The following is a 17,677-nucleotide window of genomic DNA, read 5'->3' as shown; positions in this document are numbered from 1 at the left end:
GTTCCAGCTCGGTATGCTTCCACAGAGCCAGGTCAGGTTGGCATCCCATGTTGAGCCCTTGGGGAAAGGACAGAGTGCTCTCCCTGCTGCCTACCCATCTCCCACGGCCTCTATGGCAGTGTCCTCACCTAGGAGAGCAGCAGTGAGAAAGAGCAGGCGTGGAAGGAGGAGAATGCTGCAAGAATGAAGAAATCAAAGAGAGCCAGAGAGGCAATGGGTGCCGCCCGGCACCGTCACAGCCAGCAGGGGGGAGTGCGGGGCTCTGACACTGCCCAGAGCTGGGAGATAAGGCTGACACAAAGGGCAAAGGCAGCGAAAGGGAGTGAGCAAGGCAGGAAACATCGGGCTGGAGAGGAAACGTGGAGATAATCAGCTGCGTGAGCACAAACACCCGGAACTTGTGCAAAGGAAGAGCCGGCACCGCTTGGCAAAGGCATTGGAGCGGGGAGACCTCACCCCTCACCCAGCCTTCCTCAGCGTACGGTACTGAGGGACCCTCTCTCCACCCAGGGACACTCCCAGCACCCCTCAGCTTTATAGGGGCAGCTTGCTTCTCTTCTCAGCCTGCCTGGGAACCCCAAGAAGGATGGATAAGCTCACAAGCTCTGGCAGCTCTCCCACCCGCAGCCATGGGAAGCTGACCCAGGCTGGGACGCAGCTGCAGGTGCTCCCCGCTGTCCCTTTTCCTGCCCTCTCCAAAGTCTGGGCTGCTAAATGTCACTGGCTTGGGAGCACCCAGAGCTGAAAATACTCACTGCCGTGACTCAATGGGCTGCTGGGCAGGGCAGGCTGGGGCCAGGGCTTGCTGGAGGTCTCTAAAGCATAGCAGGACCAAGCCATGGTCCCTGCAAGGCCATTCGTCCCAGTGCTCAGCCAGATTGCAGAAGGGAGCCTGGGCAAGGGAGGTTGGTTGGGAAATGGGGGGCTTCAGGGGTAAGCTCTGGGATTTCAGCTCCTACATGACAGGTTGTTCTGCTCTCCTGGTTTTGAAGGAGCCTCTGTCTGCATTTCCCCATAGTCCCCCAAGGAGAAGATCCTTTCAGAAGGGGAAGGTATGGGTGGAAAAGGTTTTAGAACTGGGAAAACCCACCTTTGGGGGCTGCTACCACCTGCTGAGCAAAACCACACAGTCCAGAGCTGCTCGGCCCAATTAAGAAGCCCTGCCTGCTGCAGAAGCCCAGTTATTGCTGTTCTCAGCCTCTCCGTCCAGAAGTGCCATTTCTATGCTGGATTTCTCATTCCCAAGGGTACTGTGCCTGGTTACAGCTCAAAACTGGGAACGGCCTGGGGTCACCAAATGGGCTGTGGCACTGCTGGCCATCTCAGCCCCAATGCTGCTCACACAGACACTGCACCCAGCACAAAGTCAGTGGCAGAGAGACTGTGCTGGAGGCAGGTGCTGGGCAGAAGAATGGCAGAGAACAGGCACACTGAGCAGGGCTTTGGGCTGCTGAAACACCCAGTGGGATCAGCTTTCTGCTCAGACAGACTGCTCTAATGGCAGGTTACTTTGTACAGAGAGCAGCTTTGGGCCGGGGCGGACAGTCTGAGTGAGAGCACTGCAGCTGGGAAATGCATTAATTGATCATCGTGTTTATTAGCCATTCAGATGCAGGGATCACAGCCTGCCCTGCACAGCCAGTGGCAGAGTCCTGGGTAGGTTACTTGCATGCCACACCATGATGAGCATCCTGGGAACTCAGGGTACCCCTGGCACTGTGTGGTCCCTCACAGGGGCTCACCATGGAATTGCTTTGCCTTCCCAGTTGAGCAGCATCCCGTTGTGCTTCTCAGAGAGGATGGGCAGCACTGACAGCAGCCCCTGCACACTCGTGTCCACTGTCAGGTCAGCCTGCAAAGGGCATCAGTGAGGAGCAGGGCTGAGGCCCACCAGCACCCATCCCAGCTCACACCCATCCCAGCAAAGCTCCCTGCCCCCAGGCTGGGGAGAGCCACAGGAGATGGGATGGGAGAACATTTGGGTATCTGCATGGTTTGGATGGAGGTGGCTTGGGCTAAGATGCAGGTTTAGGGGCAGCTCCAGGACACACAGAGAAGGCCATGTAGAAGGTCCTGCTGCAAGTGGGAGGCAGTTTTATCAACTCCCCATGGCTACAAGGACTCCGTCCTCCACCCCAAGACAGGGATCCTGCAGTGTGAACAACCCCTCACAGGATGAGTCCTATGAGATGGAGATCTCATGGCAGCACATCTTTGGGACAGCCCAAAGCCTTGTCCCCCCAAACCAGCCTCCTCCAGCCTCAGGTGGAGGCTCTGGCACAGGGCATGTGCCGATGCCACTTCCAAGGTGCCCTGTGCAGAGAGGCCCGTGTCCTGCAGAAGCTCAGCCTGCACCCACCTCCTGGGTGCCCATGTCAGTTTTCACCCAGCCGGGGTGAAGTGCCACGCACAGGATCCCAGCCTCGCCGTAGGTCAGAGCCTGGCACCTGGTGAGCATGTTGAGAGCAGCCTGGGGGAGGGAGGAAGCATTAGAGTGTGCCACGCACCAACCTCCAACCCCATCTCTGCTGCAAGGTGAGGGAGAAAAAGCAATGCCAGGTCTTCAGGAGGTGGTGCACAGTGCCAGTATCCTCTAGGTGGGCAGGGAATGGGCATGGAGGAGCCTAGAGAGCTTAGATGGTGAACTACACATTTACATTCCTCCATCTCATAAGCTCAGGAGCAGCCTTAAGACCAGGCCTGGCAAGGGCCAGCTCTGACTCCCAGCCAGCTCCTGAGCCTCCATCTCCTTACCTTGCTGCAGCGGTAGGAGATGACCGGCTTGAAGTAGGACTCAGGAGTTCTCTCAATAGACCCCAAGACGGTGGAGATGTTGATGATGGCTGCCTTGTTGCAACTCAGTCCTTTTTCCTTGCTGTCCTGGGCAGCTTTCTTCAAGAGAGGCAGGAACGCCTGGGAACGAGCAGCCTGGTGGGTGCCCATGCCCCAAGCTGGCCTACCTGCTGCTGCCCAAGAGAGAGGGGTGTGAGCACCAGCTAGCACCATCCTCTCCTTCCCACATCCACCTTTTGGAAGCTTCCAAAAGCCTTACGGGACCTTCACAGTGACCAGAGAGGCACACGGCTGAAGCCACAAGGAACAGAAGGCAGAGTTACCTGGGCCATCAGCAGCGGTCCCACCGCATTGGTCTTGTATGCCCGTATCATCTCCTCGGAGTCCACCGTCTCCAGTGACACCGGCGTAAAGATGCCAGCGTTGTTTATCAGCAGGTTCAGCCCCGCGCCGTTCAGCTTCCCCTCCACAATCTTTGCTGCGCTGACGATCGCCGAGGGATCTGCAACATCTGCAAACGGCAGACAATCAGCTTCGGTCCCATTGCCCTGCTTACGTTTGTTCCTGAACGCTGGAACATCCTCGTCATCCCCGGGGCTGGGGTCCACCCGAGGGGCTTGGGGGGAAGGTACGGGTTAAAGTCCCGACGTGTGCTTGTCTCTTCCCCTTGTGGGCACCAGAGGGTGCTGTGCAACCAGCTCAGAGCACCCTGGCACCCAAAATCTCTGCAGTGCGCGGGGTGCCCTGCGGACAACCCTATGGTGGCAAAGCGCTGCTGCCATGGGGGGGGGGTCAGTCCCCAGGGAGACGGCCCATGGTTGGTCTCCAGAAGAACCCCATCCTGTGGCCACAGGGGAGTGCGATGCTGTAGCTGTGGGAGGTGTGAGATGAAGCAGGGTGGAGGAATTGGGCTTTGGGTGGTAGCAGCACTTGAAGGCAAATGTTGGGATGTGGAGCCAAACGCAGAGCCCGCGAACAGGGATGGGAGGAGAAATTGGGCCAGTGTGTTTGGTGGCACGAAGGTATCGGCCAACAGGCAGAGCACACCTACCCAGCTTCACCAGCACCAGGTTTGGGTGTTTGGATGCCAGATCTCTCAGCTCCTGTGAAAAGAAACACAGACACCATCAGCAGGAGGTGGCTGTGATGCCAAGGGCAATGCCAGGCCGACCATAGTCATCCCTTCTGAAGTCTGGGCTGGGCATGGGGAACACTGGCAAACACTCCTCAGCACCCTGTGATGGCCAGGGCGCATTTCCCCCCCTGCAGCCCAGCTGCCCCCCAGCCGCCTCTCACCCCAACATCTGCAGGGCGACGAGGAGTGACAGCATTAACGTGGTTCCTCCCCACAACAACTGTATTTGCTCCACCTCTCGGCCAACCCAGCGCTATGATGGCCGCACTCAGACACCAGCAGGCTGCCAACCTTGCCCTCAGCTCAGCTCAGCCCTCACCATCAAGGCACTGCGGCCTTCCTGCCGCCCTCACCCCCACTGCCCCTCAGCCCACCCGCCGCAGCCCCCACCCAACGCTGACCTTCCCCCGCGGCCCCTCGGGGTCCCGGCAGGTCGCAAAGATGTGTGTGGGTGGATGAGGCCCCCCAAGCAGCTGCCTGACCAACTCCAGCCCGATGCCGCGGTTGGAGCCGGTGAGCAGCACGCACTGGGCCCGCAGAGCCGCCATGCCCCCCTGCCTGCCCGCTGCCCTGGGAGGGCCCAGCCTGGCACCTCCCTCCTGGGGCCCAGCGCAATGCTTCAGCCCTGCGTGCACAGAGGATGCCCTTGTGGTGCTGGTTTACATTCCTTCTTTGCACAAACACTGAACTGAAACGCCGCCAGCACAAGTAAATAGACCAGAAAATCAATCGTGAGTAGTAAAAAGAGCCCTGAGAAAAGCGTTACCCCAAGCAGCCCTTGTTGAACGCACTCCAGGGTGTGTGCATTGCTCTGCTCCGTTCTGGGCTTGGAAACACGAGTGGTTTTGAGCAGTTCTGTTAGCTGAATGTTGGGAGTGTTCTGTGAGACTGCAGGGAGAATGGAAACGGAGAGGGAGAAAGAGAAAAGGAAGGAGAGAAAGAATAAAGGGAGAGAGAGGAGAGGAGAGGAGAGGAGAGGAGAGGAGAGGAGAGGAGAGGAGAGGAGAGGAGAGGAGAGGAGAGGAGAGGAGAGGAGAGGAGAGGAGAGGAGAGGAGAGGAGAGGAGAGGAGAGGAGAGGAGAGGAGAGGAGAGGAGAGGAGAGGAGAGGAGAGGAGAGGAGAGGAGAGGAGAGGAGAGGAGAGGAGAGGAGAGGAGAGGAGAGGAGAGGAGAGGAGAGGAGAGAAGAGAAGAGAAGAGAAGAGAAGAGAAGAGAAGAGAAGAGAAGAGAAGAGAAGAGAAGAGAAGAGAAGAGAAGAGAAGAGAAGAGAAGAGAAGAGAAGAAGAAGGAAAAGCCTTGGTACTTTTCTGAGGCCTGGCATTATTCTATTACCAAACCTTGGGGTGCTTGGCTGTAGAGATACGAGTATGTTTACAAATGCTGTGTTTTTACCTGTAACTTTTCCCCTCTATGAGGTCAGTGTTGTGAGTGTGCACGTGGTGATAGCAGGTATGATTACAGCTCCTGGCACGGTCAAGGTGTGGGAAGGCTTGTAAAGCAATCACAGAGAGGAGTGTTGCAAATAAAGCCGTGGGAGCTGTATCAGGAGCTTTAGGGCCAACAAACTTCTCCTGATTTGAAATGGCAGTGAGAATGGCGTAGCAGTTACAGCATCTGCACCATCACTGTGTCATGCTTTTACTGCATAGAGGAGTCTTGCAGATCTACCACAAAGCCTTCCAGTGTTGTCAGCTAATTAAACACGAGTTCCTTCCAACTCAGGATGTCCTGTGATTCTGTGTCCTAGGTCTGTTTCGAGTACACAACTACATCTTCCATGTTGTATCCCAGGAGCCCAGGCGCTTCTCCCAGCCATCTACTCAAGCTTCATTCCATCAGGAGGTGGTTGTGCCCCTTTGCCATACTAAAATCCAGCAGCACTGCAATAAGGCTGGCTCCTCTGTGCTCCATCCCATAGAGGATAAAAGAGTTACCAGATGCTGCTCCACCTCCATTTCCTGAGCCTTGCTTGAGTGCAAGGGAGTGAAAGTGCTTTCTGCATTCTGGGCCTTGTTTGGTCTTGTGGTCGGCTCCCATCAGCATCCAGTGTGGCTCCATCAAGACCTCCATGTCTGTTTGGGAGCTTCAGAAATGCATTGCTTACAAGAGACCCTTGGAACAGGAACTTCTGAACCAGAAAAACCACTACGAGGTTCAAAAGGAGACACGTCCTTTTAGTCTCACTCTGGATCCCTGCTCAAACCCTTCACAATGTGGTGCCAGTAGTATTCCTAAGGCAGAAAAGGCAACGAGTCACACAGGGCTGATATGACTTGCCCAGCTTCACCATTCAGGCAGTGGCAGGAGCGAGCCCCAAGCCACCCCTTGCTTAGCTGTTCATTCACTGCTGCCTCTCTATTCTTTAGTAACTGATTGATAAGTGAAGACATGAGCCTGTTTAGCCTTGAACACGTTGTAAAGCCATGAATCTCAATAAAAGGCAGCACGTTTACTGCTGCTTACATGATGGATTAAACATAGCAAAGATAACTGTGCCATGCCCCTGTTTCTCAGCCTAACAAACAACACCGTATTTCCCAAGGCCTTTGTAATTGCCCTCTGTGCAAACAGATGGATGGGTGTGAACAGAAGGGAGCTTTCAGCTGCAGATGGTGTGGAAGGTGGAGTCATGTCCTGACTCCTTGCAGCATGACAAGGCAGATTCTGCCCATGTGAGACCTGGGGAGGGCAGCGCTTGTGCCAAGACTCCATAGTCAGCCCAGCAAGGAGGGTTGTTGTTTCCTACCAATGGCAGATATCAGCTGGTGGAGTGATGGTCTGTGGCCATGAAAAGACAGTGAGAATAGAGAAAAGGCCATGGAAAAGAATTACCTGGGTGTAGAAAGCCAGGCCTGCAGGCTGGGAGGTGGGCTGGGGCAGAGAGAATGAACAGTGCTCAATGAGAGAGATCAGCCTCAGCCAGAACTCATGGACAGGGACAGCTGCAGGACTGCAAGGCTCAAAGTGGTGATGAGCACAGAGCAGCGCTGCACCAAGAAGATGAAAGCATGGCCTTAGTCGAGCAGCACAGCAGGAACAGATCAGAGCGTGCTGGTGCAGGAAGGCGTGTAGGGCCACAAGGACACTGTGCTGAAAGAAAAGGGATGGACAGCAGAAAGGAGAGAGTAAAAGTGTCGTCTTGGTGGCAATGTCTTCCTAAGTGACTGAAATGTTGGTGCTCTTGTGCAATGAACAATTGCAAAATGCAAGGAGACACGATAACGTGAGCAAGGTGAGAAGGCTGAGAGTGAAAGCAGGTCTGCATCCTTCAGCAAGCAGGACATGTGAGACGTGTTCCATGAAGCTTTAATGGGACAATCAGAGACGGGGCATTTGCTTGGAAGAAAGGAGAGCAGAAAACAGCAGCTTGTGGCACAATCCGACTGAGACAGAGAGGGAAAGGGGGATGAGATCAGCCCAGAGTGCTTCATGCACGGGTACGATGTGCAAATCCCATCTGGCTTGTGATGCTGGTGGAGCAGCTCAGTGGAAGTCCAGCAGACCCACATTTTCATCATGTCTCCTTCCCACTTTCTGCTTCCCATCTCCTCACCCAGCACAGCTTCTGCAGGTCAAGGCTGCTGCTGGCATCGATTGAGGTCTCAGGTGTCACCAGATAACCAATTTGCTATAAAAGCAGGTAAATTGTTTTGCCTTTTAGAAAAGGTGGTTCTCAGCCAAGAGCTGTATCCCAGGTAGTTCAGAGAATGAGAGATATCAAACATAACCCAGGGTTTGCGCAAGGGGTGAGCAGGAAGGTCACTATGCTACAGGAAGCTTTTGGGCACCGAACAAACAACGTGAGCTGGAGCAGATGCAGGAGAAGCAAAATGGGAGAGCTGCGTGTCCACAGTGCTTCAATGTCCATTCAAAACTCCCCTCTTTCTGTTTGAAACCATTTCCCCTCATCTATCACATGAGATCCTGCTCAGTTATCTGCAGGAAGTGGAACCTCTGCTTTCTCACTATCTCATCAGGCAGTGACACAGGAAGATCCATCTCTTGTTGTTGTCTCCATGGCTGCTTTCTCCAAGCTGTCTCTTGACATATTTGGGTTCTGACTTTGGCCTCAGTTTCCCATTTTCGAGCTGCCCAATGAGGAACCCTTGATGGAACAAGCTATCTCACTCACTCATACCCTCACTCAGGAGTGCAAGACCCGGTTGGGTTCACACAAACACGTCCCTTCTCCTTTTTAGGTCCAGTTTGTGTCCCTGCACATTCTTCATGGCTGCCTCTCTTTCTTCATAATTATGTGGCACTGGAAAAAGACCTCGACCAGAAACCCCTGTAGGAGCACACGCTCACCTTCCACGCAACTTAAGGCCGAATTCGCATTGAAAAGTGGAACTGATTTTTGCCCTTTGCAATGTTAGCTCTCAGGCAGGAGCTGTGTCCCAGACAGTTCAAAGAGCAGGAGATACCGCAAACAGAGACAAGGGTTTGTGCAAGCCCTCGGCAGGTGGGCTGTCTGCTCAGCATGCTATAAGAAGCACGTGGGAACCACACAGACAACGTGAGCTGGAGCAGAGGCAGGAGAAGCAAAATGGGAGAGCTGCATGTCCGCTCCGTTCTGGTGACTGGGGCCAACAGGGGCATCGGCCTGGGCTTTGTCCGGCACCTGCTGGCACTGCCAAACCCACCCGAGTGGCTCTTTGCAACTTGTCGGGACCCCAAGGGACAGCGAGCACAGGTGAGGCTGGGAGGGGATGGAGCTGAGGTGGGGGACAGCAGGGCTGGTGCAGGAGAGGGGAGGTGTGAAGGTCTCAACCAGGGAGCAGCAGCCCCGGATATCAGGCACAGGAGAACTGGGGAGGGATGGCCATAAGCAAGCAATGGGGTGCCCAGGGTTCCTTGGTGTCGGGAGCTGCTCCCTCTGCCTGGCACTGCGTGTCCTGGGGCTGGAGGCAAAGGGATGGTTCCTGCCTTGATGGGAAGAGTGTGATGTGTGCCATGTGAAGAATACAGGATGTACAGAGACATGTTTGCAGGGAGTGGGACAGCCCAAGCAGGGCACTCGGCAAGAGAGGATGCCAGGAGAAGGCCAAGAGAGTGTGCACTTGGACCTGCTGGTCTGTGCCCACGTAGTCTCTTCTCTCACAGGAGCTGCAGCAATTGGCCTCCAAGCACCCCAACCTGGTCATCGTCCCGCTCGGTACGTGCCACAGCCGCAGCCCAAAGGCTGAAGGTCCCTCAGCTGGGCTCCCCGCTCTATGGGCTCCGCATCCTCCCACAGCCCTGCTGCAGGGGCTCTGTCCCAGCACTGTGCCTGCTGGCACACACCGAGGGCAGCGGGCACTCACCTCCCCACCTCGCCTCTGCAGAAGTCACCGATCCCGCCAGCATCAAGGCGGCCGCAGCCAGCGTCGGGGAGCGCCTCAAGGGCTCGGGGCTCAACCTCCTCATCAACAACGCCGCTGCTCTGAAGGCCAACTCGCTTGACACCGAGACACTGAAGGACATGTCCCAGGTGTACACCACCAACACCATCGCGCCCCTGCTGCTGGGCCAGGTACTGTGCTCACCCACAGCGCCAGGAACGTCCCCGTTCTGTGGATTTGATGCCTTTGATGGAGGAGGAAAAGGAGATGGTGGGACAGGGTGCATTGATGGGTGTCTGAGTGCCGGCAGGGACTGACCACAGCAGTTGTTGGCTGTCCCTCCTTGCAAATCCTCCAAAGTCACCTGCACACAGTCCTGGCATTGGGCGCTTGGTAGCTCTGCCTGAGTAGTGCAGGTTGCACCGGGTGATCTCCAGTGATATCTACCAACCACAACTGTCCTCTCGCTTTGTGGTTCTCATATGACCTGCCATGGAAGGAAACGTGCCCTTCCAATAACCCTCCTCTGTTCATGCTTCTCCTTCCCCTCCCCACAGGCGTTCCTGCCCCTACTGAAGAAGGCAGCCCAGGGGAACCCAGGCTCAGGGATGAGCTGCAGCAAGGCAGCCATCATCAACATTTCCAGCACTGCTGGTTCAATCAAAGATATGCTTCTATGGGAATCCGAACAGTGCCTCTCTTATCGCTGCAGCAAGGTCTGTGACATACTGGACATTAGCCAAACATTCTTTAGTCTGCAAATGACTGCAGGAGACCTCTGGTGACATCTCTGATTGTCTCTGCACCTCTCTCTACTGTACTTGAGCTCCTGTCACTCACCTCTCCTTTCATAGCACGTGGCCCCAATTCCTACCTGATCCCTGTGCTGTCTCAACAGGCTGCTCTCAACATGCTCACCAGGTGCCAGTCCAGGGGCTACAGGGAACACGGCATCCTCTGCATGTCATTCCATCCTGGATGGGTGCAAACAGACATGGGAAAAAAAGTTGGAGACATGGTAGGAGCCTCCCCATATTGGGTCAATCCACAGCCCTGGGAGGCTGCTGTCTCCCGGAGCCCTGCACCAACACCCCCAGGGGCCCTGCTCCATCAGCACCATGGCAGCTCTCCCTGCCCTGGGACCCCTGCGCAGCACCAGCCCTGGCTCCTGGCAGCCCCCCCGCCCAGCTTCCCAGCTCTCAGCTCTTCCCAGGGCTCTGCTTCTGCCTTCCTGCAGCCAGGCTCCAGGGCACAGCCTGGGCAGCCCTTGGGCACACACGCCTGTGTTTCTCCCTCTGCCCTGCAGCCCCCACTGACGGTGGACGCGAGCGTAGGAGGGATGCTGAAGGTGCTCTCCAACCTCTCCGAGAAGGACAGCGGGTCCTTCCTGGACTGGGAAGGGAACGTTGTGCCCTGGTGAGGTGCTGGCCCGGCCTCCTGCCTGCATCCTGGCAGTGGCCCCTCTGCTGCTGCCTCCCCTCTGCTTCCCCCTCAATAAACCCATCTCTGAGAACAGCAATGCTCTTGGCTCTGCCTCTGACCACAACACGCTCTGATGCACACTGAGATCTCATGGAGGGCAGCTCCTTCCCAGGGCAGTTCCGCTCCTCATCCAAGTGCATCAGCACCCTCTGCTCGTAACCACAGCCACTGCAAGGTATCCCCATAGGAGACACATGTGAGTTCTGCAAGTGCCTCTTCCAGGAGTGAAGAGGATTGGGATCAGAGCCTGTCTCCAAGGAGTTGTGATCCCTGGGGCTGGAAGGGACAAAACCTGTCCAACACAGCTTCCTCATCTGGGCCCAGGAGGTCAGGGACACAAAGCGGAGAGCAGTCAGCGCAGGCACAGCAGGGAAGCAGGGTGCTGCATGCTGGGGTTGGCTATGGGGAATGCTGCCTACATCCATGGGAGGGTGGTAGTGATGTGGGGGTGAGCTGGTGTCACCCGGGCAATCAGTTGCCTTCCCAGTGGAGGAACATGGCAGGTCTCCTGCAGACATCTCCCACAAGAGGCTGCCCAGAGCCACAGGGACGTCCTGCACACTGCGCTGCACCATCATGTGTGTCTGCTGTAGGGGACCAGGGCCACTATGACCACTTCGGCCCAGGGTGGGCAGGGAGAGCTGAGGGGTCCATCTGGGCTGCAGGATTGACCCTGCTGACCTCTCCATCCCCTCATCGAGATCACAGGAAGAAATGCCAAACAAAACTGGCCCCAAGACTTAATGAATGGGGAACAGCAACAGTGACTAGCAGCCAGCTGGGCCAAACCCCATTCGTTAGGACCCTTTCAGCATGGCCAGCCTGGCTGCTTTTTCATCATCAGAGACTCCCCTCTGGGCCACGTTGGCACTCAGGATGGTCTGTTCCATTACGTTCCCTGCTTCCAAGAGCACAGTGATGACTTGTGATTCCCTGGATCGCTCTTCCTGCCCTTCTCATGCTCTGCAGTCACAGCTGCTGCTCACCTGCACTCTGCTGGCACCTCCCCAGCTCTCCAGCACTGCTGGTACATTGCTGACTGCCCTGGCCAGCACTTGCACCAGTTCCATTGGCACAATCTCTTAGGCCACGCAGAATCATGAGTGGTCAAAACAAGTAGGAGGTCACTTCAGAATCCCATTGGAGCCCAGGGGCTGCGTCTCACTCCCTGTCACCACCTGACAAGGCAGGGGCCTGGGTTCCCTCCCAGCTTTCTCATAAGGACTGAAGAAGAAAAGGCATGAAGCACATCAGGCTCATTGCCACGTGGGATCCGGGCTCAGGAGAGCTGGAGTTGGACAGAGATGTGCATTGTAAAGCCAGTAGCCTTAATGGAAGGCAGCTCCCTTACCACCTCTTACACAGTAGATCAAGCATAATGAAGATAATAGTGCCGTTCCCCTGTTCTTCAGCCCAACAAACAACAGGCTGTTTCCCAACACTTCTGCAGTGACTTTGGAATTGCCCTTTGTGCAAATACCTGGGTGAGTGCTCACACTGAGCTTGCGGCCACTGGGAGCTTGGAAGGTGCAATCGTGCCCCAACTGCCAGCAGCACGCTAAGATAGAAAGCATCCATAGGAGAAATGTGGCTGTCAGCGGGCAGACAGGATGGGATACACCCATGGGCCCTGCAGCACCCTGACAAACACTGCTTTTGTTCAGCTGAAAGGTCTGTCTGTGCAAGAATGGCTCAGCCTTCCACAGCCAGGCCTTGGGGACAGCAGCACTTGGGCTGAGACTCCACTGCCACCCCAGCAAGGCTGACTCTTCTCTTTGGGTGTGTTTATGTCGGGCTAGACTATGACCCCTGCCAAGGGAATGCTTGCTTAGGATTTTATGGGCAATAATCCAGCACAAGGCCCCAGTGCAAAGTCAACAGTATAGCATTAAGGCTCTAAAACAACAGAATGGTTCAAAACCAACATGACACAGCAGAAACTGCGGAGATGAAAGAGCTGGTTTGGGTTTTATCTGGTTCTGAGGCAACCTGCAGGAAAGGAAAAACATGGAACCATTCCATGAAAGGGCAGAGCATTCTTCTGCAAGCAGAATATATCTGCTAGTGCTGGTCTGTGGGCACAGAAAGATGGTGGTGATAGAGAGAAGGTCATAGAAAAGAACTATCAGGGGATAGGAAGGCAGGAGGTGGGCTGGGGCAGAGAGAATGAACAGTGCTCAGTGAGAGAGCAGCCTCAGCCAGAACTCATGGACAGCTGCAGGACTGGGAGGCTCAAAGTGGTGATGAGCACAGAGCAGCGCTGCACCAAAAAGATGAAAGCATGGCCTTATTCGAGCAGCACAGCAGGAACAGATCAGAGCGTGCTGGTGCAGGAAGGCGTGTAGGGCCACAAGGACACTGTGCTGAAAGAAAAGGGATGGACAGCAGAAAGGAGAGAGTAAAAGTGTCGTCTTGGTGGCAATGTCTTCCTAAGTGACTGAAATGGGAGCGCTCTTGTGCAATGAACAATTGCAAAATGCAAGGAGACACAATAACGTGAGCAAGGTGAGAAAGCTGAGAGTGAAAGCAGGTCTGCATCCTTCAGCAAGCAGGACATGTGAGATGTGCTCCATGAAGCTTTAATGGGACAATCAGAGATGGGGCATTTGCTTGGAAGAAAGGAGAGCAGAAAACAGCAGCTTGTGGCACAATCTGACTGAGACAGACAGGGAAAGGGGGACGAGATCAGCCCAGAGTGCTTTATGCATGGGTACGATGTGCAAATCCCATCTGCCTTGTGATGCTGGTGGAGCAGTTCAGTGGAAGTCCAGCAGACCCACGGGGCATCATGTCTCCTTCCCACTTTCTGCTTCCAATCTCCTCACCCAGCACAGCTTCTGCAGGACAGGGCTGCTGCTGGTGATCGATTGAGGGGGTACATGTCACCGGAGAGCAAGTTAGTAAATATAGAGCAATGTGACTTCTGCCCTACAGTAAGGCAGGCTTCCAGCCAGGAACATAATCGTGAAAAGTTTAGGGCAGGTGAGATTGTACCCAGAATCAAGGGTTTGCACAAGCCCTGTGTGGGTGTGGTGTAAGTTCAGCATGCTATAAGAAGCACTGGGGCACCGAGCAAACAACGTGAGCTGGAGCAGAGGCAGGAGAAGCAAAATGGGAGAGCTGCGTGTCCGCTCCGCTCTAGTAACTGGGGCCAACAGGGGCATCGGCCTGGGCTTTGTCCGGCACCTGCTGGCACTGCCAAACCCACCCGAGTGGGTCTTTGCAGGCTGCCGGGACCCCAAGGGACAGCGAGCACAGGTGAGGCTGGGAGGGGATGGAGCTGAGGTGGGGGACAGCAGGGCTGGTGCAGGAGAGGGGAGGTGTGGAGGTCTCAACAAGGGAGCTGCAGCACCAGACATCAGGCACAGGAGAACTGGGGAAGGATGGCAACAGGACTTGATGTGTATGGGGTGCCCAGGGCTCCTTGGGGTCAGGCAGGGAGCTGCTCCTTCTTCCTGGCCTTGTGAGTCCCAGGGCTGGAGGCAAAGGTCTGGTGATGGCTGTGCGGATCAGAGCGTGCCATATGGCTCACATCAGCCTCTTTGACAGGAGCTGCAGCAATTGGCCTCCAAGCACCCCAACCTGGTCATCGTCCCACTCGGTACGTGCCACAGCCGCGGCCCAAAGGCTGAAGGTCCCTCAGCTGGGCTCCCCGCTCTATGGGCTCCGCATCCTCCCACAGCCCTGCTGCAGGGGCTCTGTCCCAGCACTGTGCCTGCTGGCACACACCGAGGGCAGCGGGCACTCACCTCCCCACCTCGCCTCTGCAGAAGTCACCGATCCCGCCAGCATCAAGGCGGCCGCAGCCAGCGTCGGGGAGCGCCTCAAGGGCTCGGGGCTCAACCTCCTCATCAACAACGCTGGAATCGTAAGGGCAAACAAGCTGGACAATGAAACCCTGAAGGACATGTCCGACGTGTACACAACCAACACCATCGCGCCTCTCCTGCTGGGCCAGGTAATGCTGTCACCCACAGCACCAGGAACATCCCGGTGCTGCGTCCCAGAGGTCCTCAATGGAGGAAGGATGGGGCCTGTGGGGCATCACCTTCCTCTACTCTCTGCCTTCTTGAATGGTGTTGGGTCCTTCACACTTCAAGGTCTCTTGCTGTCAGAAGTAGGTACTGAAATCAGTCCTGGAACGGCTGAGCACATAATGCCCTTTCATGGCTGATACATGTCTTTAGGTTGAAGAATATGGCACTTTGGTCTGTGAGGTCTCTCAGTCAGATGTGATGAGAGTGCAGACGTATGGGCCCATGCAAGAGAGCAGAGTACCATGTCCTGAGCCATGGGAACAATAATCTGCCCTCTGCCTTTGTGCTGAGCGCTGGTGGGTGGCTGAGTGCTTTCTGAGGCTGATCACTGACATTGTCCATGTCCCTCCTTGGAGATGCTCAAGAAACATGTGGACATGGGCTTGGACAATGGGCTCTTCTTGACTCTGGTTGGGTAGGGGAGGTTGCACAAGATGATCTACATCTTTGGACTCTCCCAAAAACTATTCTCACATTCTCTGGCCCTGATGTGAGCTGCTATGGAAGGAAATGTGCCCTTCCAATGAGCCTCCTCTGTTCATGCTTCTCCTTCCCCTCCCCACAGGCGTTCCTGCCCCTGCTGAAGGCAGCCCAGGGGAGCCCAGGCTCGGGGATGAGCTGTGGCAAGGCAGCCATCATCAACATTTCCAGCAATGGGGGTTCGATCAAAGAAGTCTATTTATGGGAAGGCATACAGGCTGCCTGTTATCGCTGCAGCAAGGTATGTGCTGTGTTGAGCCAGAGCCAACCTTCTCCAATCTGCCAGTGACTTCATGAGCCCTCCAGTATCATCTCTGGCAGTACCTGCAACACTCTTGCAGCACATATCCCCAAACGATACCTGACATCTGTGCTGTCTCCCACAGGCTGCTCTCAACATGCTCACCAGGTGCCAGTCCTTGGGCTACCGGGAACACGGCATCTTCACTGTAGCTTTCCATCCCGGATGGGTGCAAACGGATTTGGGCTATGAAGGAGGAGGCACGGTAAGAGCCTCCCCAGGTTGAGTCCATCCACAGCCCGTGCTGGTTTCCCATGGGAGGCTGCTGTCTCCCGGAGCCCTGCACCAACACCCCCAGGGGCCCTGCTCCATCAGCACCATGGCAGCTCTCCCTGCCCTGGGACCCCTGCGCAGCGCCAGCCCTGGCTCCTGGCAGCCCCCCCGCCCGGCTTCCCAGCTCTCAGCTCTTCCCAGGGCTCTGCTTCTGCCTTCCTGCAGCCAGGCTCCAGGGCACAGCCTGGGCAGCCCTTGGGCACACACGCCTGTGTTTCTCCCTCTGCCCTGCAGCCCCCGCTGACGGTGGACGCGAGCGTAGGAGGGATGCTGAAGGTGCTCTCCAACCTCTCCGAGAAGGACAGCGGGTCCTTCCTGGACTGGGAAGGGAACGTTGTGCCCTGGTGAGGTGCTGGCCCGGCCTCCTGCCTGCATCCTGGCACTGGCCCCTCTGCTGCTGCCTCCCCTCTGCTTCCCCCTCAATAAACCCAGCTCTGAGAACAGCAGTGCTCTTGGCTCCAACTCTCTGACCACAACACGCTCTGATACACACTGAGATCTCATGGAGGGCAGCCCCTTCCCAGGGTTGTTCTGCTCTTCATCCAAGTGCATCAGCACCCTCTGCTCACAACCACAGCTACTGCAAGGTTTCCTCATATAGAGACACATGTGAGTTCTGTAAGTGCCCCTTCCAGGAGTGAAGAGAACTGGGATCAGAGCCTGTCTCCAAGGAGTTGTGATCCCTGGGGCTGGAAGGGACCGAACCTGTCCAACACAGCTTCCTCATCTGGGCCCAGGAGGTCAGGGACACAAAGCAGAGAGCAGTCAGTGCAGGCACAGTAGGGAAGCAGGGTGCTGCATGCTGGGGTTGGCCATGAGGAATGCTGCCTACATCCATGGGAGGGTGGTAGTGATGTGGGGGCTGAGCTGGTGTCACCCGGGCAATCAGTTGCCTTCCTAGTGGAGGAACATGGCGGGTCTCCTGCAGACATCTCCCACAAGAGGCTGCCCAGAGCCACAGGGACGTCCTGCACACTGCGCTGCACCATCATGTGTGTCTGCTGAAGGGGACCAGGGCCACTATGACCAGTGCGGCCCAGGGTGGGCAGGGAGAGCTGAGGGATCCATCTGGGCTGCAGGTTTGACTCAGGGCACGGCAGGACCTTCAAGTTCACAACACCCACCTGATTCACCCAATCCCATCACTAAACTTGGTGCCCAAGAGCCACATCCTCACATCTCCTTAATATCTGCTTCACTGCCCTGCTCTGCACTTGCTTGAGCAACCCAAGATCCTTCTGGCAGTGAGGGGCCCAAGACTGAGCCCAGTCTTGGAGATGCAGTCTCAGCAGAGCCATGTACAAGGGGACAGTCACTTCCCTGCTCCTGTTGGCCGCTCAGTTTCCAACGTAGGTCAGGATGTGTGTGGCTGCCCTGACTGCCCTGGCCAGCACTTGCACCAGTTCCATTGGCACAATCTCTTAGGCCACGCAGACTCATGAGTGGTCAAAACAAGTAGGAGGTCACTTCAGAATCCCATTGGGGCCCAGGGGATGCATCTCACTCCCTGTCACCACCTGTCAACGTCGGTGATGCAGCATTTGCTTGGAAGAAAGGAGAGCAGAAAACAGCAGCTTGTGGCACAATCTGACTGAGATAGACAGGGAAAGGGGGATGAGATCAGCCCAGAGTGCTTTATGCACGGGTATGATGTGCAAATCCCATCTGGCTTGTGATGCTGGTTGAGCAGCTCAGTGGAAGTCCAGCAGACCCACGGGGCATCATGTCTCCTTCCCACTTTCTGCTTCCCATCTCCTCACCCAGCACAGCTTCTGCAGGACAGGGCTGCTGCTGGTGATTGACTGAGGGGGTCAGGAATTACTGGACAGCAAGTTAGTAAATGTAAAGCAATGCGA

General features: G+C 55.9%; 3 protein-coding genes across 4 annotated transcripts; 2 read left to right on the top strand and 1 right to left on the bottom strand.

Moving 5' to 3' along the window:
• Window positions 1-1,575: 1,575 nt before the first annotated feature.
• Window positions 1,576-4,509, bottom strand: LOC140257298 (C-signal-like). Of its 2 annotated transcripts, XM_072346510.1 has the most exons (6): window positions 4,330-4,509; window positions 3,845-3,896; window positions 3,117-3,304; window positions 2,755-2,913; window positions 2,360-2,470; window positions 1,576-1,852 (listed from the first exon to the last, which is right to left on the bottom strand). In XM_072346510.1, the coding sequence occupies exons 1-6, from the start codon at window positions 4,474-4,476 to the stop codon at window positions 1,739-1,741; spliced, it is 771 nt and encodes a 256-aa protein (XP_072202611.1). In that variant the 5' UTR covers window positions 4,477-4,509; the 3' UTR covers window positions 1,576-1,738. The 2 variants fall into 2 exon arrangements, with proteins under 2 accessions (XP_072202611.1, XP_072202612.1); XM_072346511.1 differs by lacking the exon at window positions 2,360-2,470 and having other exon boundaries at window positions 1,594-1,852; window positions 4,330-4,495.
• A 3,964-nt stretch (window positions 4,510-8,473) lies between these two features.
• LOC140257391 (C-signal-like) lies at window positions 8,474-10,668 on the top strand. The gene is made up of 6 exons (XM_072346683.1): window positions 8,474-8,620; window positions 9,031-9,082; window positions 9,252-9,439; window positions 9,806-9,964; window positions 10,147-10,266; window positions 10,555-10,668. Exons 1-6 carry the CDS (start codon window positions 8,474-8,476, stop codon window positions 10,666-10,668), a joined length of 780 nt encoding a protein of 259 aa, XP_072202784.1.
• Window positions 10,669-13,841: 3,173 nt separating this feature from the next.
• On the top strand, window positions 13,842-16,169 carry LOC140257387 (C-signal-like). The gene is made up of 6 exons (XM_072346678.1): window positions 13,842-13,988; window positions 14,280-14,331; window positions 14,501-14,688; window positions 15,333-15,488; window positions 15,634-15,753; window positions 16,056-16,169. The coding sequence occupies exons 1-6, from the start codon at window positions 13,842-13,844 to the stop codon at window positions 16,167-16,169; spliced, it is 777 nt and encodes a 258-aa protein (XP_072202779.1).
• Window positions 16,170-17,677: the final 1,508 nt, after the last annotated feature.

This window comes from Excalfactoria chinensis, chromosome 11 (genome assembly GCF_039878825.1).
Source record: "Excalfactoria chinensis isolate bCotChi1 chromosome 11, bCotChi1.hap2, whole genome shotgun sequence".
NCBI lineage: Eukaryota > Metazoa > Chordata > Aves > Galliformes > Phasianidae > Excalfactoria > Excalfactoria chinensis.
This window is presented reverse-complemented; position numbering and strand designations above follow the sequence as displayed.

What these genes read in the sequence shown, in the direction of transcription:
- LOC140257298 (XM_072346510.1), bottom strand. Translation starts at nt 4,476, where the DNA reads ATGGCGGCTCTGCGGGCCCAGTGCGTGCTGCTCACCGGCTCCAACCGC. An exon ending in GACCGCTGCTGATGGCCCAG is followed by an intron (nt 2,914 to 3,116) that starts GTAACTCTGCCT and finishes GCTCGTTCCCAG; the next exon opens with GCGTTCCTGCCTCTCTTGAA. An exon ending in CTGACATGGGCACCCAGGAG is followed by an intron (nt 1,853 to 2,359) that starts GTGGGTGCAGGC and finishes TGCCCTTTGCAG; the next exon opens with GCTGACCTGACAGTGGACAC.
- LOC140257391 (XM_072346683.1), top strand. Translation starts at nt 8,474, where the DNA reads ATGGGAGAGCTGCATGTCCGCTCCGTTCTGGTGACTGGGGCCAACAGG. An exon ending in CCAAGGGACAGCGAGCACAG is followed by an intron (nt 8,621 to 9,030) that starts GTGAGGCTGGGA and finishes CTTCTCTCACAG; the next exon opens with GAGCTGCAGCAATTGGCCTC. An exon ending in TCTCTTATCGCTGCAGCAAG is followed by an intron (nt 9,965 to 10,146) that starts GTCTGTGACATA and finishes CTGTCTCAACAG; the next exon opens with GCTGCTCTCAACATGCTCAC.
- LOC140257387 (XM_072346678.1), top strand. Translation starts at nt 13,842, where the DNA reads ATGGGAGAGCTGCGTGTCCGCTCCGCTCTAGTAACTGGGGCCAACAGG. An exon ending in CCAAGGGACAGCGAGCACAG is followed by an intron (nt 13,989 to 14,279) that starts GTGAGGCTGGGA and finishes CCTCTTTGACAG; the next exon opens with GAGCTGCAGCAATTGGCCTC. An exon ending in GCTATGAAGGAGGAGGCACG is followed by an intron (nt 15,754 to 16,055) that starts GTAAGAGCCTCC and finishes TCTGCCCTGCAG; the next exon opens with CCCCCGCTGACGGTGGACGC.